The 21,476-nt window shown below is 41.3% G+C and overlaps 1 protein-coding gene across 2 annotated transcripts in view; it reads right to left on the bottom strand.

The window, feature by feature from the left end:
• The window catches only part of ahr (aryl hydrocarbon receptor), an 86,128-nt gene extending 70,074 nt beyond the window's left edge, over positions 1-16,054 (bottom strand). Inside the window, exon 1 of one of the 2 annotated variants that reach the window (XM_002933302.5) lies at positions 15,735-16,054. In XM_002933302.5, coding sequence (XP_002933348.2) covers positions 15,735-15,790 — 56 coding nt within the window. In that variant the 5' untranslated portion in view covers positions 15,791-16,054. Of the gene's footprint in view, positions 1-8,414; positions 8,519-15,734 lie in introns of those variants that run through there. The other variant, XM_031903525.1, reaches the window with a different exon arrangement.
• Between the last annotated feature and the right edge of the window lie 5,422 nt (positions 16,055-21,476).

Below are 21,476 nucleotides of genomic sequence, written 5' to 3'. Positions count from 1 at the left end.
ATATATATAGCAAAACTTTACAGCCCCCCCCAACCTTAAAAAAGCTAAATAGTAGCCATTATAACTTATTTCTGCAACTCCGATTTCATGTGTTGAATGTGTGGAATTATGCTTATTCATACAACTGGCAGTGTTAATTAAATTTGATATATTATTACATTGGAATCCCCCATACTGCCTTTTAATAGATCACTAATAAAGTAGAACATGTGAATAAAGTACTATACACACTGGAGTTCCCCAGCTCCGTAAAGCTATTTAAAATTTAGGACACAAAAGATTATAATGCAAATAAGATATTTTTTTTTCATCTTATGAAAGATAATGAGCTTGAAAAAGACATAGTTATATGCAGATAGTGCAGAGATAGAAAAGATGTTGCATGTGCAGTTTTCTAACAGGAAGGCACAGAACTCAATACTGCTCCCCCACCCCTCTGTACATTTTAGAAGAATGTAATCTAGAATGGCAGTACAGCAAAAAGTGATAAGAATTGTTCATCCCCCAACCTGCATTATGCTCATTCCATCAATGGGTGTACACGCATTCTCATATATGGAGAAACAGATTAGATGTTATATTTTATTTTACTTCTACTTTTTTTTTCGTTTGCAAAACAAGTGTTTTGCCACCCTCTGTACTTTTCCTAGAAGAAAACACTATCTTTTGTCTAGTACATATCCTTAGGAGGTATACTAAAATGTACTCAAATAAAGGAAGCAGGGGTAAAAAGAACTTACATTAAGCACTTGTGACTGCCAACATATATGTCATAATACTGATCAATCCCTCGGTAGTCTTTCATCATTAATAAGCAGCAACAAACAACAATATCAATACTAACAATACAGTAGAACCCCCATTTTAAAGTTTTTCAGATGATCTGAAAAAAATGATGCAAAATCCGGGAAAATGTAAAATCAGGGAAGTTCATTATGTGTTATATATTAGTGGGACCACAAAACAATGGTGTAAAATGCAGGAAAACTCAATATCAGGGGATGTAAAAATGAGGTTTCACTGTATAAGATCACAATAGCCTTGGATATTATCTTATTCAAGAACTCATCAAAGCCTCTCTTAAAGTTATTAACAAAATTTGGCATCACAACATCCATCACCTGACAGAGCATTCCCCAAACTTCCCACCCAATGAAGAACCTCCTCTAATCCAAGAATCCTCAAACTACAGCCCACGGGCCAGATCTGGCCCCCCCCAATGTAATTTACCCGGCCTTCAGTGCGTCCTCACCCCTGGCATTGGGGAGCGGGAGGGGGGAGCTGGGAGAGGGAGGACCCAGGAGCAGGCAGTAGTTTGACCCTGCAGCAAGGAGCAGGCAGCAAGAGTGGACCATAGTTTGAGGACACAGCAGGGAGCTAGAGGGGGGGGACTAGTTTGAGCACAATAGTCCGGCCCCCCAAAAGTTTGAGTGACCATGAACTGGCCCCCTGTTTAAAAAGTTTGCTCTAATCTAAAGGGGTGCCTGCTGGTCCCTGTCTGTCAATAAAATCCTTTAATAAACTAATACTAATATTGCAAAGAGGTATCATGTTACCAGTGTTGACGAACATCTCTGCACTCATCCCAGCTCATTAGATCCATTAAGGACTGGAGCCCAAAACTGCACTGCATACTCAAAGTGAGGCTTAGGGACCTATAAAGAGGCAAAGTTATGTTTTTGTCTCTTTTAAATTAAGGCCCTTTTTGATGCAAGATAGTACAGTACTCTTTTTGCTATAGCAGCCACAGAATGGCACAGCCTAGAATTACAAAGTTTGGTAGCCAATTAACAAGTCAATTAAGGATACCCACAAAATACTATTATTAGTGCATAACTCGCATTTATGTTATTTCAGCCAAAACGCATAGTATAGTTTTGAATGTATAGTTTTGCACAATTTAGAATCATTCACAAAAAAGAGAGACTGCATTTTCAATGCCCCTTTAAGGTTCTTTATTAAAGTGGCCATACACGCACCGATAATATCGTACGAAACCTCGTTTCGTACAATATTCGGTGCGTGTATGGTATGTCGGCGAGTCGACCGATATCGCAGGAACCTGCTGATATCGGCCGACTCGCCGATCGGACCAGTTGGAAAATTTTGATCGGGCGCCATAGAAGGCGCCTGATCAAAATCTCCCTTCAGAGCTGAATCGGCAGAAGGAGGTAGAAATCCTATTGTTTCTACCTCCTTACCTGCCGATTCAGCCCTGAATGGTGTGTGGCACATCTGATGATGTTTCGTGCGACCAATGGTCGCACGAAACATCGTCAGATCGCCACGTGTATGGCCACCTTTAGACAGATCAAAAAGCAGAGAGCCAAGGACAGACTCCTGGTCCAGGAACACTGGTCTGACAATAAAACATTTCACTTACCTATCCTACAGCCAATTCTCTATTTAAGTACAGGTATGGGACGTGTTATCCAGAATACTTGGGGCCTTAAAGGAGCCTTTAATGAGCTTACCCCATTTATTGTGACCCCACGTGCATCAATGTTTCAGGTGGGAGAGCAACCCAACTTTTGTGAAAGGAGGTTCTGCACCAACAATGTAGAGAATTGAGGGTGGTGTGGCTACAACCTGTACAGAAAACATTATTAAAGGGAAAGGAAAAGCTAAGTCACTTGGGGGTGCCAAAATGTTAGGCACCCCCAAGTGACTTGAATCGCTTACCTTCTACCCCAGGCTGGTGCCCCTGTACGGAGAAAACAGCACCAGCCCGGGGTAGCAGCGATCGCTTCCTTCTTCCTGGTTCGCTGCGCGCGCATGCGCAGTAGAGTGAAAAGCCGAACTTTAACAGAGAAGTCGGCTTTTTCACTCTACTGCGCATGCGCCGGACTTGAAGTCTCAGGGAAACGAAGGCGGAAGGAGGAAGCGCATCGCCCCAGGTGCCCCGGGCTGGTGCGGTTTTCTCCTAACAGGGGCACCAGCCCGGGGCACGAGGTAAGCGATTCAAGTCACTTGGGGGTGCTTAACATTTTACCACCCCCAAGTGACTTAGCCTTTCCTTCCCCTTTAAAGCCACAAAACTTTCAACCACATGAATGGTGGGAAACTGTTATTTGAGTCTATGACCTGAACAACTGGATCTGGGTAAAACTGAGAAGGCACTGCACCTCTTCTGCATCTGCTGATTCCCCATTCATGTGCCAGACAGTGGCACTGGTATTTGAAACTTTTGTCAATTGTGAAATTGTCACCTTGAGGTATGGCTAAAGACAACAGTAATGCCGAACGAGGGCATTATACAATGATATAAGTCAGTGCTGTCCAACTGCGACCCCCCTCTGTGTGGCCCCCCACCTGTCTGGCTGCTTTGATGGCTTACTCTTGTGTAAGCTTTAAATGGTATCAGAACTGTGATTAACTGCCCCCCCTGCATGGTTCTCACCTCAGATTCAGGCTGTAATCAGGCTGTATTGTTTAAATATGTAATTCCCTGTGTTGTTCACACCTTTTAATCTCTGTATTGTTCACCCCCTGCAGTGTTCACACCTCAGGCTCAGGCTGTAATCACTCATATTGTTCCCCTGTTCACACCTCAGGAGCAGTAGAAACCCACAAATAATCCCTGCATACTACAAAAAGAACATATACTGAGGTTGTACTGCAATTAAAAAGTTTTTTAATATATAGTTATTGTGCAGACTGTAGGAGCAGTGCCAGCATTGTGTCACTGTAGGCTGCCTGTGTGTGCCATACACACAGGCATCATAGGGCAGGCAGAGTATGGCACACACAGGCAGGGTAGGGCAGGCAGAGTATGGCACACACAGGCAGGGTAGGGCAGGCAGAGTATGGCACACACAGGCAGGGTAGGGCAGGCAGAGTATGGCACACACAGGCAGGGTAGGGCAGGCAGAGTATGGCACACACAGGCAGGGTAGGGCAGGCAGAGTATGGCACACACAGGCAGGGTAGGGCAGGCAGAGTATGGCACACACAGGCAGGGTAGAGCAGGTTTTTGCTGTACTACAACCATTAATATGGGTATGGTCATGTGATAACATGGGTGTGGTTTCAAGTGGGTGCGGTTTCAAAAAGGGGAGTGGTCAAAACTGGCTTCCATTATCGGCCCTCCACCACGTAGGTCGGAAAAATTCCGGCCCTCGGTACAACAGAAGTTGGACAGCACTGATATAAGTTATGAGAACAACAAATTTTGCCAAATCTATCAAGTTAATTGCTTAACCTTGACAGAAAATCACAGACATTCTTAAACACACACTACATTCTTAGAAGGATAATGAAACTACTTCTGTGTCTTTAACGTTACATTAGAACAGATTAGGGCAAGTCAGAGTTTCATGGGACGAGAAACAACATGACTTTTTTTTTGTAATTCCACAAAAGGCCTATTATTTCTAGAATCAAGGATTAACACATTGGGTATAAAATAGTCAAGTAAGATTTGTGTAAACTAGGTCATTTAAAATGTAGCAAGATGGTAATAAATGCAGAGAAGTTATGTGGAAGGGTCTTCTACCCATTATATTTGAAGCACTTAACTTAAAGTATTAAATATTTTTGACTTGTAAGTCACATTTTTCTTTCTCTGGAAAAAGTCAGTATTACTGATCAAGATATGTGCTATAGCCTGTGGAGCTTATTCTAATATTTAACACAACCAAAAAGTCTATACGTATGGGTTAGGCAAAAAATATTTAACTCAATAAAATTTACACTACAAAAAAAAAAGTTAAAAAACAAAAAAAGAAGTGATTGTGTCCTTATACTTTATCTGCATATTATTTTTATAATTGAGAGCTGGCCCATAAGGTACCTGTAAGGCAAATAATGTTTAATGTGCAGGGCTCTCTTTACATCCTGTATTGGTCAATATTTGTATGTAACTTGTATGTTTGATGTATCCACCCTTCTGTTGCACAACGCTGTGGAATATGGTAAACCTTTAAAAACACAAGATAATAATAGTAATAATAATGTGCTTTATTCTACATTGTCAGTTTTCAGTAAGCAGGTAAAAACAACTAAACAAGGACACATCTCCATCAGTCAGTCATTCATTAAAATAACTGTCATAATGTCAAGATAAAAACATCACATTTAAAAGGATAATATGCCTGATGGCACACATAGTTTATTCTTTTCAGGTGCAGAAGTGTAGGAGTCCATTTCTGCTACCTGGCTTTGATTTTTTCTCAAAAATAAGTTGGCATTGGCCAATTTGCATATTAAAACATCAGTGGAAAATATGTCCCATTAGCAGGTTGTGAATTAGAAAAGATAAGTAAAGGGTGAATAAACAATTTCTGGCTAGCTAACACTGTATTGCACTGGTTTTTATCACAGCCTCTGAGACTTGCATTTCATTTTAACACAACATTCAGCATTTTTAGTTATAAGTTTGACAGGCATACAAAATGTATTAAAATAAAAAGCTACTCAAATGTCAATATCTAAGAGCCCTTCAAAGTGAAAGTCATTTTAATGGCTAGAAAATTGTACATATAAAAAAGCCACAGAGAAGCCAACAATCACTGTGAAGGAGTTCAGCAACCAAAGTAAGGCTTAATCCAACCAGGGCTGATTCTCGACCGCTGGATAAACGATTAATCAGCTTTCGACTGTGCCTGCACCCAGAGCTGCCATGTTGGCCTGGGTGCAGACAAACGGATTGGATTTTGATGTCAAAATATGCGAATATGCATTTCAGTGCCAAAATCCAAGGCTAAATCTTGGCCTGCATTTATCCGATGAGCCCTGTGTGGCTGCAGCTTAAAGGTGCGCCGGTTATCCATATTAAGAGCTCCGAATAACAGTGGACTGTATGAGAGAGTGGAACAAAAGTAATTGTTCAATAAGAACCATGTGAAAGCACTGGCTTTGTCAAAAAGCCATGGTGTGACCCAGTTGCAATGTGGGAAAATGTTGTGCTCAGCTGAGAGCAAGATTAAACTTCATATTCAACGTTAAAAGTAGTACATACAGCTCAAATCGAATACTGCTTTCACTTCCAAAAGCACTTTAATAAAGTGAAGTATGGTGACGGTAGCATCATGCTGTAGGGGCTGCTTTACATAAGCAACATCTGAGCATCTTGTTGAAACAGAATAAAGAATAAATAAATAGAATAGATGGTGTAAAACACAGGTAATTACTATGGAAGAAAGTGTTTTGATTGGCTAAAAACTAAAGCTTGGGCCAAAGTTTGCCTCAAACCTAAACACAATCCCAAAGTAACATTGGAGTGACGCAAACATAAAAAAAGGCTCAACCAAAAAACACGTTTTAGTCACACTTATAATATATGGAAAATGCATATGCAACTTCCTGGTGCAAACCTACCCGGAAGAATAGGCCCAAATGATATGAACATGGTACAGCTGGTACATACACCAAAAGACTTAAATTATCACAATAAAATATAATTGAGTTTCAGTACTTAAGAGAAAAAAGTCACAAAACAAAGAGTGTACAACTTTTTACCCAGTAAAATCAGAAAATTGGTTAAGTGTGGGAATTAGTATATCAATATTCCTTTAAGAAAATAAACTAATTCAGGAAACCCTAGGTCCCAAGCATTTTGGATAATAGATTCCATGCACGTATTATGGAAAAGTCACATTCAATCTTCTTTCTGCTGAATTTGGCCTACAAAAATAACACTGGAAACAAGAATCCAAAAAAAGCTATTAAAGAAAAGAAAAAGAAACAAACAAAAGCGCTGCCATATTGCTGTGCTGCAGCACCCCAGTATGTAAATTTATGCCTAAAAATGCTTCTGGAAACATATTTTCACACATTTGTTTCAGTTGCTATTTTCGATTCAAAACAATAAATTGTGCCTGGAGATACAACATTTTTACGGTGAAATCTCAAATAAGATCAGCAAAAAAAGCTAAAACATTCAAGACTTTTTTTTTTTTAATGAATCTGTTTAGCGTTGCAACACCAGAAGTACTACTATTTACTCTTGCCCACGGTGGGAGTGCCTTTCATGTACAGGCAGAGGTAACAAAACACTGGGCAGGGTTTAACTGACATAACTGAACAGACAAAGAGCAAAAAGCTGGTATGAAACAGATAAAACTACAGTACGTTCTTAAAGGTAAATCATGCCAGAATGATAAGCTATGAGCTGCACACAATTCCTCCAAATACAGCCTCTTTTCATGGGCATTCCAATTTGTTTTTAAATAAATACTTAAAGGGGTAGCTCATCTTTAAATTAACTTTTAGTATGTTATAGAATTAGCAATTTGTCGCTCACTATGCTAAGGATCTCTGGCTGGACCATCTTTTCTACTATTTGTCTCTGAACCTTAGTCTTTTGTTTCCTGTTTCCTTTTTTGGTGTCATTTTTATAGCTATTAAAGGAACAGTTCAGTGTAAAAATGAAACTGGTTAAAATGGATAGACTGTGCAAAATACAAAATATTTGTAATATAGTTAGTTGGGCAAAAATGTAATCTATAAAGGCTGGAGCGGGCTGTCGAACATAACACTACTTCCTCCTTTACAGCTCTCTAAGCTGTTAGCAGTCAGTAGCCAATCAGTGACTTGAGGGGGGGGGGGGCATGGGACATAACTGTTCAGTTAATTTGTGAGTATGCAGGTCAGATTCAAAAGCAAACTAACCAAATAGTTATGTCCCATGTGCCACCCCCCCTCCCCTCAAGTTGGTTACTGACTGCTAACAGCTTAGAGAGCTGTAAAGGAGGAAGTAGAGGTCTGGCTATTATGTTAGACATCTGCCCACTCCAGGCTTTATATATATTTTTTTTTTGCCTAACTATATTACAAATATTTTTTAGTCTATTTCACCCATTTTCATATTTACACTCAACTGCTCCTTTAAGCAGGTTTATCTGCCTTTTCTTAATAATTTTGGTATTCCAAATATCTAATGTGGAAAACTGTTACAGGGTATTAAAGGATGCATTCATTTGTCTGTAACATGCTGTTACAGGAAGTTAGTTGCTTGTTTCCAGTTTTAAAAAGAGAAACCCTAGGGTTAACTGAATCCAGAAAGTACACAGAAAGTGCAGAGACAGTAAGAGTAGCTCTGGCCTTCAAAAAGAACTGTTGAGCTGAAACTGTCTATAACTGCCAATATATCTAAAATACGTAAAACAGAAAAAGAATGTAAAGCACAAAATTGTTTATTAAAACTGCTATAAAGCATATTCCATCAGCTTTATCAATTATCATCATTTATTTATATGCCACTAACATGGTATGCTGTGGTATATAATAATTTAGAACAAATAAGGGTTTAACAAACAAGACTTAAAGAAAAAATAGGATCAGAGGGCCTTGGTCACAAAAGCTGAATTCCATTATCAGAGAAAACTAAAGCATAGCAAATACATACAAATGAAAACATTTACATTTCATATTTTTAATTTAAATGTTTAAATAAAAACATCAAATATGAATACCTGATGAAAAGCAACATTAGGCTCTTACTATTTCGCTTACGTTCCCTGCAGAGAAACTATGCATCTTCCTACATCCCCTGATGCTTTCCCCACTGATGAATGCACTCTTACAACGTTAAGTACAGCTAATTGAATAAATAAAAGACCTTGGCACCACCAGAGAAATGATGTCATGAACAATGTCGGGTCAGTATAGAACAGAAGCTGCTGTGGTAAAGGATAACAGGGGGGCAAAAACATCTGATTTAAAAACAGTAAAAACGCTGGATAATGAACTCAGACAACTCCTCCTTAAAATGGAGGAGGGTAATATATAACATGCCACAGTATACTTTAGTACTATATATCACTGTAAAGTTGCTGTTCCAAAAGAAATAGACCAAATCTCTCCCACGTATGCTTTGGCAGCAAGCCAACTCTTCATTCACTCAAAATAATTAACCCCTAAAATACTACAGAGACTATTATAAGCCTGCATGGTTGTATTTTGTAAAAGCACCTTTGCCAACTTATTAGAGAAGGAGAGCAAACAGAGACACAGTAGTACACTAGTAAAGGCATGGTAAAATATAAATTCCCAATTTTTTCATCTCATGTAAACTCATACAAAGCCTGTAATAGTGCTTCATACAACAAACCATTCATACCGACAGCCTGTTTTATAAAAACAGCTTAGATATAAGACTGTATAATTACAGTTTAATGATTGAGCCCCCAAACACCAATTTGCATGTGTTAATGAACAAAAAACTGGACAAGCTTCAATTACATGTAATGGGTTTACTGGCCAATCAGGAACTGCTTAGGGAAATATGTCATTTCCTACAACATCCTATTTAAACAAAGCTATAATTTTTAGCCAATTTGTTGACTCTTTATAAGACAATACACTGCATTATAGTGACCAAACTAACATAAAGCTATGCTTATTTTTAAAATGTTCAAATTTTAGCAGCCTCAAGACTTACTGCTCAGAATAAAATAACTATTCTGCAAATTCAATAGATCCCAAGCAAAAAAATCCTGCATATTGAAATAACCGGCCCCTTTCTATTCTATGTACTACTTTTCATGACTCTTGAAACAATGTAGCTAAAACCACCTCTTACCCAGCCAAGATTCAAGTTCTCAAAATGCCTTGCATGTTCTGTAATTAACAGGCCTGTGAATAAACAAGCAAGATATTGTGGGAATTGGAGTCTTGCCTATAGGAGGGCAGACGTTTGCTACACTTACAGTCGGGAAAGGTCATAAAGTGAATAAAAATGGCCACATAGACACTGTTTTGAGGAGTAATAAAAATGTTAATAACTTTAGAAATTAATATAAATTTGTAATGTATATAGGAAAGTTTCTATTCCACTTAGCACTTTTCATTAATGGGTGGAGTTCCCCTTTAGGGTGAAGACACACAGAGCTACTAGTAGCAGCTACTTGTCATGGCTACAACAATAGACAATGCTGATCATTTACTTATAACTGTCTCTCTTTGTGTTTTAGCAGACTCAATTCTTGTCTATGGCAGTGTATTTAGCAGCCGTGACAAGTAGCTGCTACTAAGTAGCTCCGTGTGTCTTAACCCTTAAACGTAAACTATGAGAAAAACAAAAAAACAACACATCCGTACAGATAGAAGATTTTTCCATTTTACAAAGTAAAAAAGGTTATTACATTACTAAACTGTTCTAACATGCATTAGTTATGAAACTGCATCTTCTTCTTGAAGAGTAACGCTTGGTAAACACATTTTCAAAACATACATAAAACTTCAGTCGAAAAGGCCTTTGTTAAATTTTTACAAAAAGGTTTAATTTACAATTTGCACAATAATTTAGAAAAAAATACATTTTTCAAAACCGCTTATTCTGGGAAATCTTACCAGAATGTTCAACAAACCCCTGAATTTTAGGAACAGGCATCCCTTAAAGTGGTTCTATCATGAAAGGAAAATTTTATAAAAACTTCATCTGACTGAAATAAGAAGTATAATCAATTGAAAATTCTGCCCTGTTTTTTTAAATAACCAAGATAATCTTTACTCTCCCCCTCTCATTATCTGTCTATCTTGATTCTGTGTTCATGCAGTAGGTGGAGTCAGGTTTAGAGGAGCTATTAATGCTCACTCTTGCAAAATAAATGGCTTTAGCACAGCTGTTCTCAACCTGTGGGTCGGGACCCCTTTGGGGGTCAAACGACCCTTTCACAGGGGTCGCCAAAGACCATCGGGAAAAACACATATTTCCTATGGTCTTAGAATTAATTTTATGGTTGGGGGTCACCACAACATAAGCAACTGTATTACAGGGTCACGGCATTAGGAAGGTTGAGAACCACTGCTTTAGCAGAAATTCTGTTTCTCTACAGGCAGGATTAGTGCCAAAGTCAGTTTTATTGTTTGTGATGGAGTCAGGTTATTTAAAATTATCTCTAGCACCTCTGCTAACGGGAGCCCCCCTAAAAGATGTATTAGACCAACCGGTCAATCAAAACCTGACCCCAACTTCTGCATAAAGAGAGATTGAAGAAAGACAGATTGCTGAGAGGGGGATAATAAGCATAAAGTTGATTATTTCATAAATAGCAGAACATTTTCAATTGATTATATTTAGAAAGTGTTACATTTCCATGAGGTAAAGCTTATGTTATATTTTAATCTACACAATAGTCCCACTTTAATATTTACAGCTGATGTGTTCATCCTAGGCTTAACCATTTGGTAGCTCTCCCAAGGAGATTCAAGGCCATTACAGCAGACAACATAGCCAACAGGATCTAAACACATATTTTATTCTACTGATCAGTGAACTACCCTAGAAAACATTGTTTGTGGCATGAGGAACAGACAAACCTTCCAATACTTTGCAAGCTGGAAAATTTTGAAATTCCAAATTCCCCTTTAAAATGAGGGGTACTTGCTAAGCTAAGACATTGCCCAAACAATGCTATATTTTAAAGGAATGCACACAAAAAAGGTAGACATTAACATTGATGACAGAGATATCCTAAGCAATTTAACAACTAACTATTATGCTATCTTTCTATTCTCTCTCAATAAAAATACAGTTTTTGAGGTCAGCAAGCCTTATTACTAGTCTTTGTATTAAAGGGGACTTATCATCCCAATATTGTTTAATAGAGCCCACACTCTAAGTAAAAAAAAAAAAAACTCCCACCGCTGGGCTACAGAGGCAGGGAGCTCCCGGTGCAGGCAGCCATGTTGGTTGGCACGCATCCGCATAATGAGCGGATCTCGCCTGCTCACTTACTATGCGCCAGAAGTAGGCGTGGTGGATATCACTCAAGTTGTGGCACTCGCTCATTATGTGCATGCGTGTGCCCCAACATGGCTGCCTGCATCATGAGCTCCCTCCCGGTGTGGGTATCCGAGCGATGGCAGGGACAGTTTTTAGAAAAAAGCATCTAAAATGTCAGTTTATTCATCTGTACAAATGTTTAAAATATAAATTCCAGATTTTGCTAGGACATTGCTGCACTCTGTATTACAAAAAGAGTTAATTTAAAGATATGCTACCACTCCACCTTTGCTTACTTATATGAGAATGCAAGACATAATTGTAATATAGTTGTTCTCATGCTTCACTGAAGCAAAAATAAGTCTAATAACATAAATGGCTAACATTTTAGACACAAACAAAAATGATTTGCAAAGCAGTAGATTTGTAAGACAGCTTCATCAGAGGCAGAAAACCAGAAAGAGATGGATACTGAAGCCATTCTACTGTCAACCTATACATTTAGGATTTGCAAATCAATGGACAGCAACAAATGCTTTAATTTGTATTACTCCATCCAGCAGAACATAAAACAACATCTATACACAAAATGTGATTTTGCTGTGCATTTGCTTTGAGGTCATTAACAGGGATTCCAATTGCTTCACAGAATAACTATCTTATTCAACCAGGGCGTTCATGAAGACTGCAGACCTATTAAAAAAATTGTGCTAGGAAAGCTGAGGTGTGTAATAAAACACAAATAAGTTACTTGTGAGTTTAAACACAAACAGCAATAACAGCAAACAACATAGTAAATAATGCAAAGAAGGTGATCAGAAACACAGCCAGTTAAGAGGAAGAAACATTCCATTATACAAGAGAAAAGCAGAAGGTAGGAGACAATGAGGGGTGGAGCGAGCTTTGTCAAAAAGCACACAAAATGTTCTCTAATAAAAACTATACATTACAGGAAATCAAAACTCTTGTAATGGGAAACAGAAATGAGAAACAGCACTGGCAGTTGCGGATCCACATTCCCATCCAAAATACAAAGGTGTATTGTAGAAGCAGCAACATAATTATTTATAGTGACATATTCAAGCCAAACACCGCTTACATAACTAAACAAAATAATTTGCCCCAGTCCCGTTTCTACTTGTCATATACAGTTTTTGTTGTGTTCAACTGCTGCTATGTAGTAGCCTATGGAAAGAGGAGATAACAAAACTCCATTTGGTTACAGCTCTCCCTTGAAAATGAAAACCTCCAAAAACAAACAAAACATTTTTTTATCCTTAAATTCATTGTTTAAAGTCCACGAAGTAGTTCTTTATTAAATATGAAATGTTTTGGAATTATTTTGGAACACAAAATGTTCTTAAAACGTTTAAAAAAAAATATTTGTATTAGTATTGAAGAATAGCAGATAAAATAGCTTCAAAAAAAAAAAAATCCATTAAAAAAAAAATATTTATTTGCAAATGCATTTGGAGGCACTTTAGTCCACTGTGAACAGAACTATTATTAGATTTGGCCCAGTCACATCACTGAAGGAGTAAAAGATGGGTCTCCAAGAGCTAGAACTTACAAGAACACACAGAGTACATCCCATGCCACAAAGCAGGGAGCCAGGAGGATCATTTTAAGACCCTCTCTGGCAACAGGATTTGTAAAGCTCAGTATTAATCTAGTTAGCCAATCCAGTTACACATAGTACATATTACGCTAATGATTCCAGTACACATATACAAAAAAGGTAAATAAATAAAGCCATGGTAGGGCTCTGAACAATTTTAAAAGTGTCAAAGGAGTATTTAATTTTGATGGCAAACCCTTTTTATATGAACACATTCCCAAACATATCATTGCTGCCACTGATCCCTCAGACAAAAAAATAAAATTAGAAACATCAAAAATATATCATTACAATCAATTTATTGACTAGAGTCATAATTGAAATGGGACACTTTACCCTTTAAACCCATCTGGGATACTGTGTGTCATTTTTAGAAGTACAGAAATAATATTCTATTGCTACTTTTTTCAAGCATACCTTTTTACACCAATCAGCTTAAGGTCTCTCAAAACACTTTATCAAAGTTTAGCAACAATCAATATTTGAATATTGTCCTTTGCTAAACAATTTTGGAAAATGCATATTTGGCCAACCAGGCACTAATTTCTTTCAGAACAGACCAGTTGTTTTGTGCAATGGTTACATAACAGCTGAGTTTTTTTGACCATCTGAATCGCCAATACTTAAAAATGCATAACATACAGCATCTGAAGAAACACTGCTGAGATCTATACTTCAACAAATGCTATAACTGGGGCCAAAGTTACTACATAGACACCTAAAATCAGGAAGGTACAACAATCATCCTTCCAATACAGCAGCCCCCCCCCCCCCCCCCCGCCAAATGCCTTCAGCTGCCCAAGTGTAGCTCAAAAGCAGTTTTAGGGTCACATGTTGAGAATCCCCCTTTATACAGTCTTCCGACATAGATGGTCTTACCCAGTGTGCAATAGGGAATTGGATAAACCTATTATGTAGACAAAATGATCCCCCCCAAAAAACAGTCTGTGGATTAAATACCTTGCACAGACATTGACAGTGTATATACCAAGCATTACATTATATCTTATATTGTGATGCACTGATCTGTAATGTTTTGAACAGTTTAAATTATGGTGACCATTAATTCAATAAATTAAATAAATTTATACTGTTAAAACAAAAAAGTATTACAAAGCTATTTATAGTTGCACCATGCACCAGCTATCCAAGAGTTCCTTATTTTTTTTATGATTATCACTGTTTTACCAGAGTCTATGAAAAATATTTATGACCTGGACAGCAGTATGTCCACCACTTACGGGAAAAGGCTCTAAATATCACCATACAGAAATGAACCCACACTCATTACATAGTTATATATATATATATATATATATATATATATATATATATATATATATATATATATATATATATATATATATAGTACACTTTCCCTAATAAATACAATGGTAGTAATCACTAAGGCGCATCTTCCAAATAGGCAGAAAGACAGGGACCCCCACCCCCAAACAAACAATAAGCACAGTACTACATCATCTGGAAACCTGCAAGCTGGGCATGCTTGAAGCATATACAGAAAGTATCTCAAAAGGCCTTTCTACTTATATTTATGCCCCCATCCCCACAGCAAGCTCAACTGGAAGACTGTAAGATGGCATGCCTGACGTATACGCAGAATGAATCTAACAAGTCCTTTACAATTATAGCTTATATCCCTCTCTGCAGGGCAACATCAACTGGAAGACTGTAAGATGGCATGCCTGACGTATACGCAGAATGAATCTAACAAGTCCTTTACAACTGTACCTATATCCCTCTCTGCAGGGCAACATCAACTGGAAGACTGTTGGGCATTACCTGATGCACATACAGAACATTCCTAACAAATCATTTGCACTTGAACCTATGGCCCCTTCCCCAGGCCAACATCAGCTGGGCATTCCTGATGCATATACAGAACGTATCTAACCAACGTATCTAAATTCTTTCCACTCAATTCTATGGCCACTCCGCAGGGCAGCACAAGCTGGGCATTGCTGATCACATACAGAACACACTACTTCAAAATCATCTGCCCTTGAATCTATGGCCCCTGCCCCAGGCCAACATCAGTTGGGAATTGCTGATGCACATACAGAACGTATCTAACAAGTTCTTTCGACTGAAATCTATGGGCACTCCGCAGGGCAGCACAAGCTGGGCACTGCCGATGCACATACACAACACAGCAAACAAGTCATCTGCCGTTGAATCTATGGCCCCTTCCCCCGGCCAACCTCAGCTGGGTATGCCTGATGCACATACAGAACGTATCTAACAAGTTCTTTCCACTTGTCTGTATGCCCCTCTGCAGGACAAATGCCCTTGCTGCCCTATTGCTCGCAGTTGTTGAGCCAACACTGTCAGTGCCGTCGCTCTAAGGCTGCGATTTCTAGTTACCCCAAGAGATGGGACGCAATTTTTGCCCTCCCGCCCCGGCCCAGCACTTGGGTGCTTTCTTACGTTTTCTGGACGGGTTTTCTTCTTTTCCTGCTGGCGTACATGATGTTGGCGTTCATCCCGTCCACTTCTACGCCGCGGAGACACGCCAAGGAATCCAACTTCCAAATTCTAAATATTTAATGGCTTTCCTCCCTTTCACCCTCCCCCCTTGTGCCTGCCCGGCACCGTATCCGTAAATAGTTACAAAGTTCCGGTAAGAAGGCAAAAACGGGAGTTTCCGTGAATTCTACTTTTCCTCAAGTCACTTGAAGCGTATGCAAGCACACGCATGCGCAGAGCAGGGCCTGACGTTGCTTGACTGAGGCACGCCCACGTAGGGATGCGCATGCGCGTTAACTGGAGCGCGCCTAAGTGTGCGCGTATTGACAGATCTATTAGGTGGGACGGCGTTAAACAGCGCCCGTCACTTTCTTGATAAAGTGTATGCTAGATACAATTCAGTAAAATAGACGTACAGCAAGTCAGTATTTTAAAGAATTAAAAAATTATTAAATTGTATTTAAAAAAATAAAATAGTGAATCTGGGGATTGCTGTTGTAAAAAAATGCGTTCTTGCCGGAAGAGGTGTTTCAGGAAGAAAGGCGCGGAGAATAGTAACATCGAGTGCGAGTGTTTTGTCCCGCCTGTCTGCATTTCTGAGTGAAAAAAATTACAGTCCTAAACTGTTCATAGCTGAGGGCATTGTGCTGCTTTATGTGCCGGATACATTGGAGGAACTGTGGCGCCCTGGCTGTACTGCCTTATGCAAACACTTCTACTGCTGAACAGTTAGGGGCCTGTTTGTTATGCTGTGTACAACGAAATGTATCAAAAAACAGCTTAAAAGCTGTGTAAAATAATGGCAAGATTATCAAGGTGTGTTTTGTTTTACACCGTCTGAACGCCAGATTTGATGCCATTCTTTGCATTAAAAAAATTATACTGTATATTTCCCCAAGAGTATACTGCATTGAATACAAAATAGGGTCAGGAAAAATGCATGTAACGCACTCTGGAAGGGGGGACAGCATATATGTACTACAGCATTGCATCGGGGACAGTATATATGTACTACAGCATTGCATCGGGGACAGTATATATGTACTACAGCATTGCATCGGGGACAGCATATATATGTACTACAGCATTGCATCGGGGACAGCATATATGTACTACAGCATTGCATCGGGGACAGCATATATATGTACTACAGCATTGCATCGGGGACAGTATATATATGTACTACAGCATTGCATCGGGGACAGCATATATGTACTATAGCATTGCATCGGGGACAGCATATATGTACTATAGCATTGCATCGGGGACAGCATATATGTACTATAGCATTGCATCGGGGACAGTATATATGTACTACAGCATTGCATCGGGGACAGTATATATGTACTACAGCATTGCATCGGGGACAGCATATATATGTACTACAGCATTGCATCGGGGACAGTATATATATGTACTACAGCATTGCATCGGGGACAGCATATATGTACTATAGCATTGCATCGGGGACAGCATATATGTACTACAGCATTGCATCGGGGACAGCATATGTGTACTACAGCATTGCATCGGGGACAGCATATATGTACTACAGCATTGCATCGGGGACAGCATATATGTACTACAGCATTGCATCGGGGACAGCATATATGTACTACAGCATTGCATCGGGGACAGCATATATGTACTATAGCATTGCATCGGGGACAGCATATATGTACTATAGCATACCTCCCAACATTTGAAAAATGAAAAGAGGGACAAAAAGATTTGGTGCGCGCAGCGCTGCAATTTTTTTGACCACGCCCACTTTTGTGGCCACGCCCCAATTACCACACCCCATTTTAAAAAAAAATACTCCTTTTATATAGATAAAATGGTGGGATCAGACGCAAATGTGCTATACCCTCATACTGTACTACCTAAGGAAAACAATATAGTAACTCCTACATATAAAATACAAATATAGGGAGAAGGCAGTCAGTTATAAGTGAGTTATAACTATGTACCAGTTTTGCCCCCCCATACACAGGTGCCCCCACACATTAGCCCCCCCATACACAGGTGCCCCCCCATACAGAGTAGCCCCCCCATACACAGGTGCCCCCATACAGAGTAGCCCCCCCATACACAGGTGCCCCCCATACACAGGTGCCCCCCATACAGAGTAGCCCCCCCATACACAGGTACCCCCCATACAGAGTAGCCCCCCCATATACAGGTGCCCCCCATACAGAGTAGCTCCCCCATACACAGGTGCCCCCCATACAGAGTAGCCCCCCATACACAGGTGCCCCCCATACAGAGTAGCCCCCCATACACAGGTGCCCCCCTATACAGAGTAGCCCCCATACACAGGTGCCCCCCATACAGAGTAGCCCCCCCATACACAGGTGCCCCCCATACAGAGTAGCCCCCCTATACACATGTACCCCCCATACAGAGTAGCCCCCCACACACAGTGCCCCCCATACACATTAGCACCCCCCCCCACACAGTGCCTCCATACATTCTGCTGCTGAAGCTTCTTCTTCATCGTCTCCTCTATATGCAGCTCCTTGCTCGGCGGAGCCAGGCCCTTTTATAAGGTTGCGCCCGTGCGTGCGTCTGACGTCAATACGCACAGGCGCAACCTTATAAAAGGGCCTGGCTCCGCCAAACAAGGAGACGCATATAGAGGAGACGCTGAAGAAGAGGAACCGAACGCCTGACTAAAGCCAGCGCGTCCCGCTGTCAGGGATAGTTGCATGAATGTCCCGCATTACGGAAATGCAGGACATTCATGGAACTATCCGGGACAGTCCCGCGGAAAGCGGGACAGTTGGGCGGTATGCTATAGCATTGCATCGAGGACAGCATATATGTACTATAGCATTGCATCGGGGACAGCATATATGTACTACAGCATTGCATCGGGGACAGCATATATGTACTACAGCAGTGCTGTCCAACTGGCGGCCCGCGGGCCGCATGCGGCCCGCGACCCCCCTCTGTGTGGCACCCCACCTGTCTGGCTGCTTTGATGGCTTAAGGTGGCCATACACGTGGCGATCCGACGATGTTTCGTACGACCATCGGTCGCACGAAACATCGTAAGATCCGCCACACACCATTCAGGGCTGAATCGGCAGGTAAGGAGGTAGAAACAATAGGATTTCTACCTCCTTCTGCCGATTCAGCTCTGAAGGGAGAATTTTGGTCAGGCGCCTTCTATGGCGCCCGATCAAAATTTTCAAACTTGTCCGATCGGCGAGTCGTCCGATATCGGCAGCTTCCTGCGATATCGGTCGACTCACCGACATGCCATACACGCACCGATTATCGTACGAAACGAGGTTTCGTACGATAATATCGGTGCGTGTATGGCCACCTTTACTCTTGTGTAAGCTTTAAATGGTATCAGTACTGTGATTAACTGCCCCCTGCATGGTTCTCACCTCAGATTCAGGCTGTAATCCCCCTGTATTGTTTAAATATGTAATCCCCTCTGTTGTTCACACCTTTTAATCCCTGCATTGTTTTCCCCCTGCAGTGTTCACACCTCAGGCTCAGGCTGTAATCACTCACATTGTTCCCCTGTTCACACCTCAGGAGCAGTAGAAACCCACAAATAATCCCTGCATACTACAAAAAGAACATATACTGAGGTGGTACTGCAATTAAAAAGTTTTTTAATATATAGTTATTGTGCAGACTGTAGGAGCAGTGCCAGCATTGTGTCACTGTATGCTGCCTGTGTGTGCCATACGCATAGGGCAAGCAGAGTATGGCACACACAGGCAGGGTAGGTAAGGCAGAGTATGGCACACACAGGCAGAGTAGGGCAGGCAGAGCATGGCACACACAGGCCAAGTTTGGCACAAACCAGCCAAGAATGGCACACACAGGCTGGGTAGGGAAGGCAGAGTATGGCACACACAGGCAGAGTAGGGCAGGCAGAGTATGGCACACACAGGCCAAGTATGGCACACACAGTGAAAGTATGGCACGCAGGCAGGGTAGGGCAGGCAGAGTATGGCACACACAGGCAGGGTAGGGAAGGCAGAGTATGGCACACACAAAGGCAGGGTAGGGCAGGCAGAGTATGGCACACACAGGCAGGGTAGGGCAGGCAGAGTATGGCAGGTTTTTGCTGTACTACAACCATTAAAATGGGTATGGTCATGTGATAACATGGGTTTGGTTTCAAGTGGGTGCGGTTTCAAAAAGGGGAGTGGTCAAAACTGGCTTCCATTATCGGCCCTCCACCACGTAGGTCGGAAAAATTCCGGCCCTCGGTACAACAGAAGTTGGACAGCACTGTACTACAGCATTGCATCGGGGACAGTATATATGTACTACAGCATTGCATCGGGGACAGCATATATGTACTACAGCATTGCATCGGGGACAGCATATATGTACTACAGCATTGCTGTCCAACTGGCGGCCCGCGACCCCCCTCTGTGTGGCCCCCCGCCTGTCTGGCTGCTTTGATGTGTTACCTTTGAGTAAGATCTAAATGGTATCAGTACTGAGATTAACTGGCCCCCCGCATGGTTCTCACCTCAGATTCAGGCTGTAATCAGACTGTATTGTTTAAAAATGTAATCCCCTGTGTTGTTCACACCTTTTAATCCTTGTATTGTTCAACCATTGCATTGTTCACACCTCAGGCTCAGGCTGTAATCACCCCCATTGTTCACACCTCAGACATTGTAGGTACTGCCTGGACTATGCTGCCTGTGTGTATGGCACACAGGGAGCATAGGGTAGGCAGATTATGGCGCATAGGGCAGGGAGGGTATGGCACACACAGGCAGCATAGGGCAGGGAGGGTATGGCACACTCAGGCAGCATAGGGCAGGCAGAGTATGGCACACACAGGCAGCATAGGACAGGCAGAGTATGGCACACACAGGCACCATAGGGCAGGGAGGGTATGGCACACACAGGCAGCATAGGGCAGGGAGGGTATGGCACACAAAGGCAGGATAGGGCAGGCAGAGTATGGCACACACAGGCAGCATAGGGCAGGTAAAGTATAGCACACCCAGGCAGGGTAGGGCAGGCAGAGTATGGCACACACAGGCAGGGTAGGGCAGGCAGAGTTCTGCCTGTGTGTGCCATACTCTGCCTGCCCTATGCTGTCTGTGGGAAGTGAACATGGCAGGGGTTTGTTCTGGGAGTTTGTTAGCAGTTGGAAATAGCCATTAAATGGTCCCTAAGGTGTGTAATTATGTGCTGGGGGTTGCTGTGCTATTCACAGGGGAGGAGGAGGCATATGGATTTAAGGGTATATCTTAATATTACATAATATAATTCTTTTACATATGAATGACGGTAGATATTCCCGCAGTAAGGACCAAGCATTGGGTTTTTGCTGCACTACCACCATTGTGATAAAATAGGTGTGGTTTGAAGTGGGTGTGGCTTAAAAAAGGGGAGTGGTCAAAAGTGGCTTCCATTAGCGGCCCTCCACCATGTATGCGAGAGAAATTCTGGCCCTCGGCACTGCAGAAGTCGGACAGCACTGTACTACAGCATTGCATCGGGGACAGCATATATGTACTACAGCATTGTTTCGGGGACAGCATATATGTACTACAGCATTGCATCGGGGACATTATATATGCACAAGGAGACTGCAGGGCCAGGGTTGGACTGGGCTGCCGGGGCACCGGGAAAAAAACGATGAGCCATGCCAGCCAAGACCTGATTCCCACTGGGCACTCTCTAGAGGGGGTCAGACAGGTGGTGGGG

Source organism: Xenopus tropicalis, chromosome 6, assembly GCF_000004195.4.
Source record: "Xenopus tropicalis strain Nigerian chromosome 6, UCB_Xtro_10.0, whole genome shotgun sequence".
NCBI lineage: Eukaryota > Metazoa > Chordata > Amphibia > Anura > Pipidae > Xenopus > Xenopus tropicalis.
This window is presented reverse-complemented; position numbering and strand designations above follow the sequence as displayed.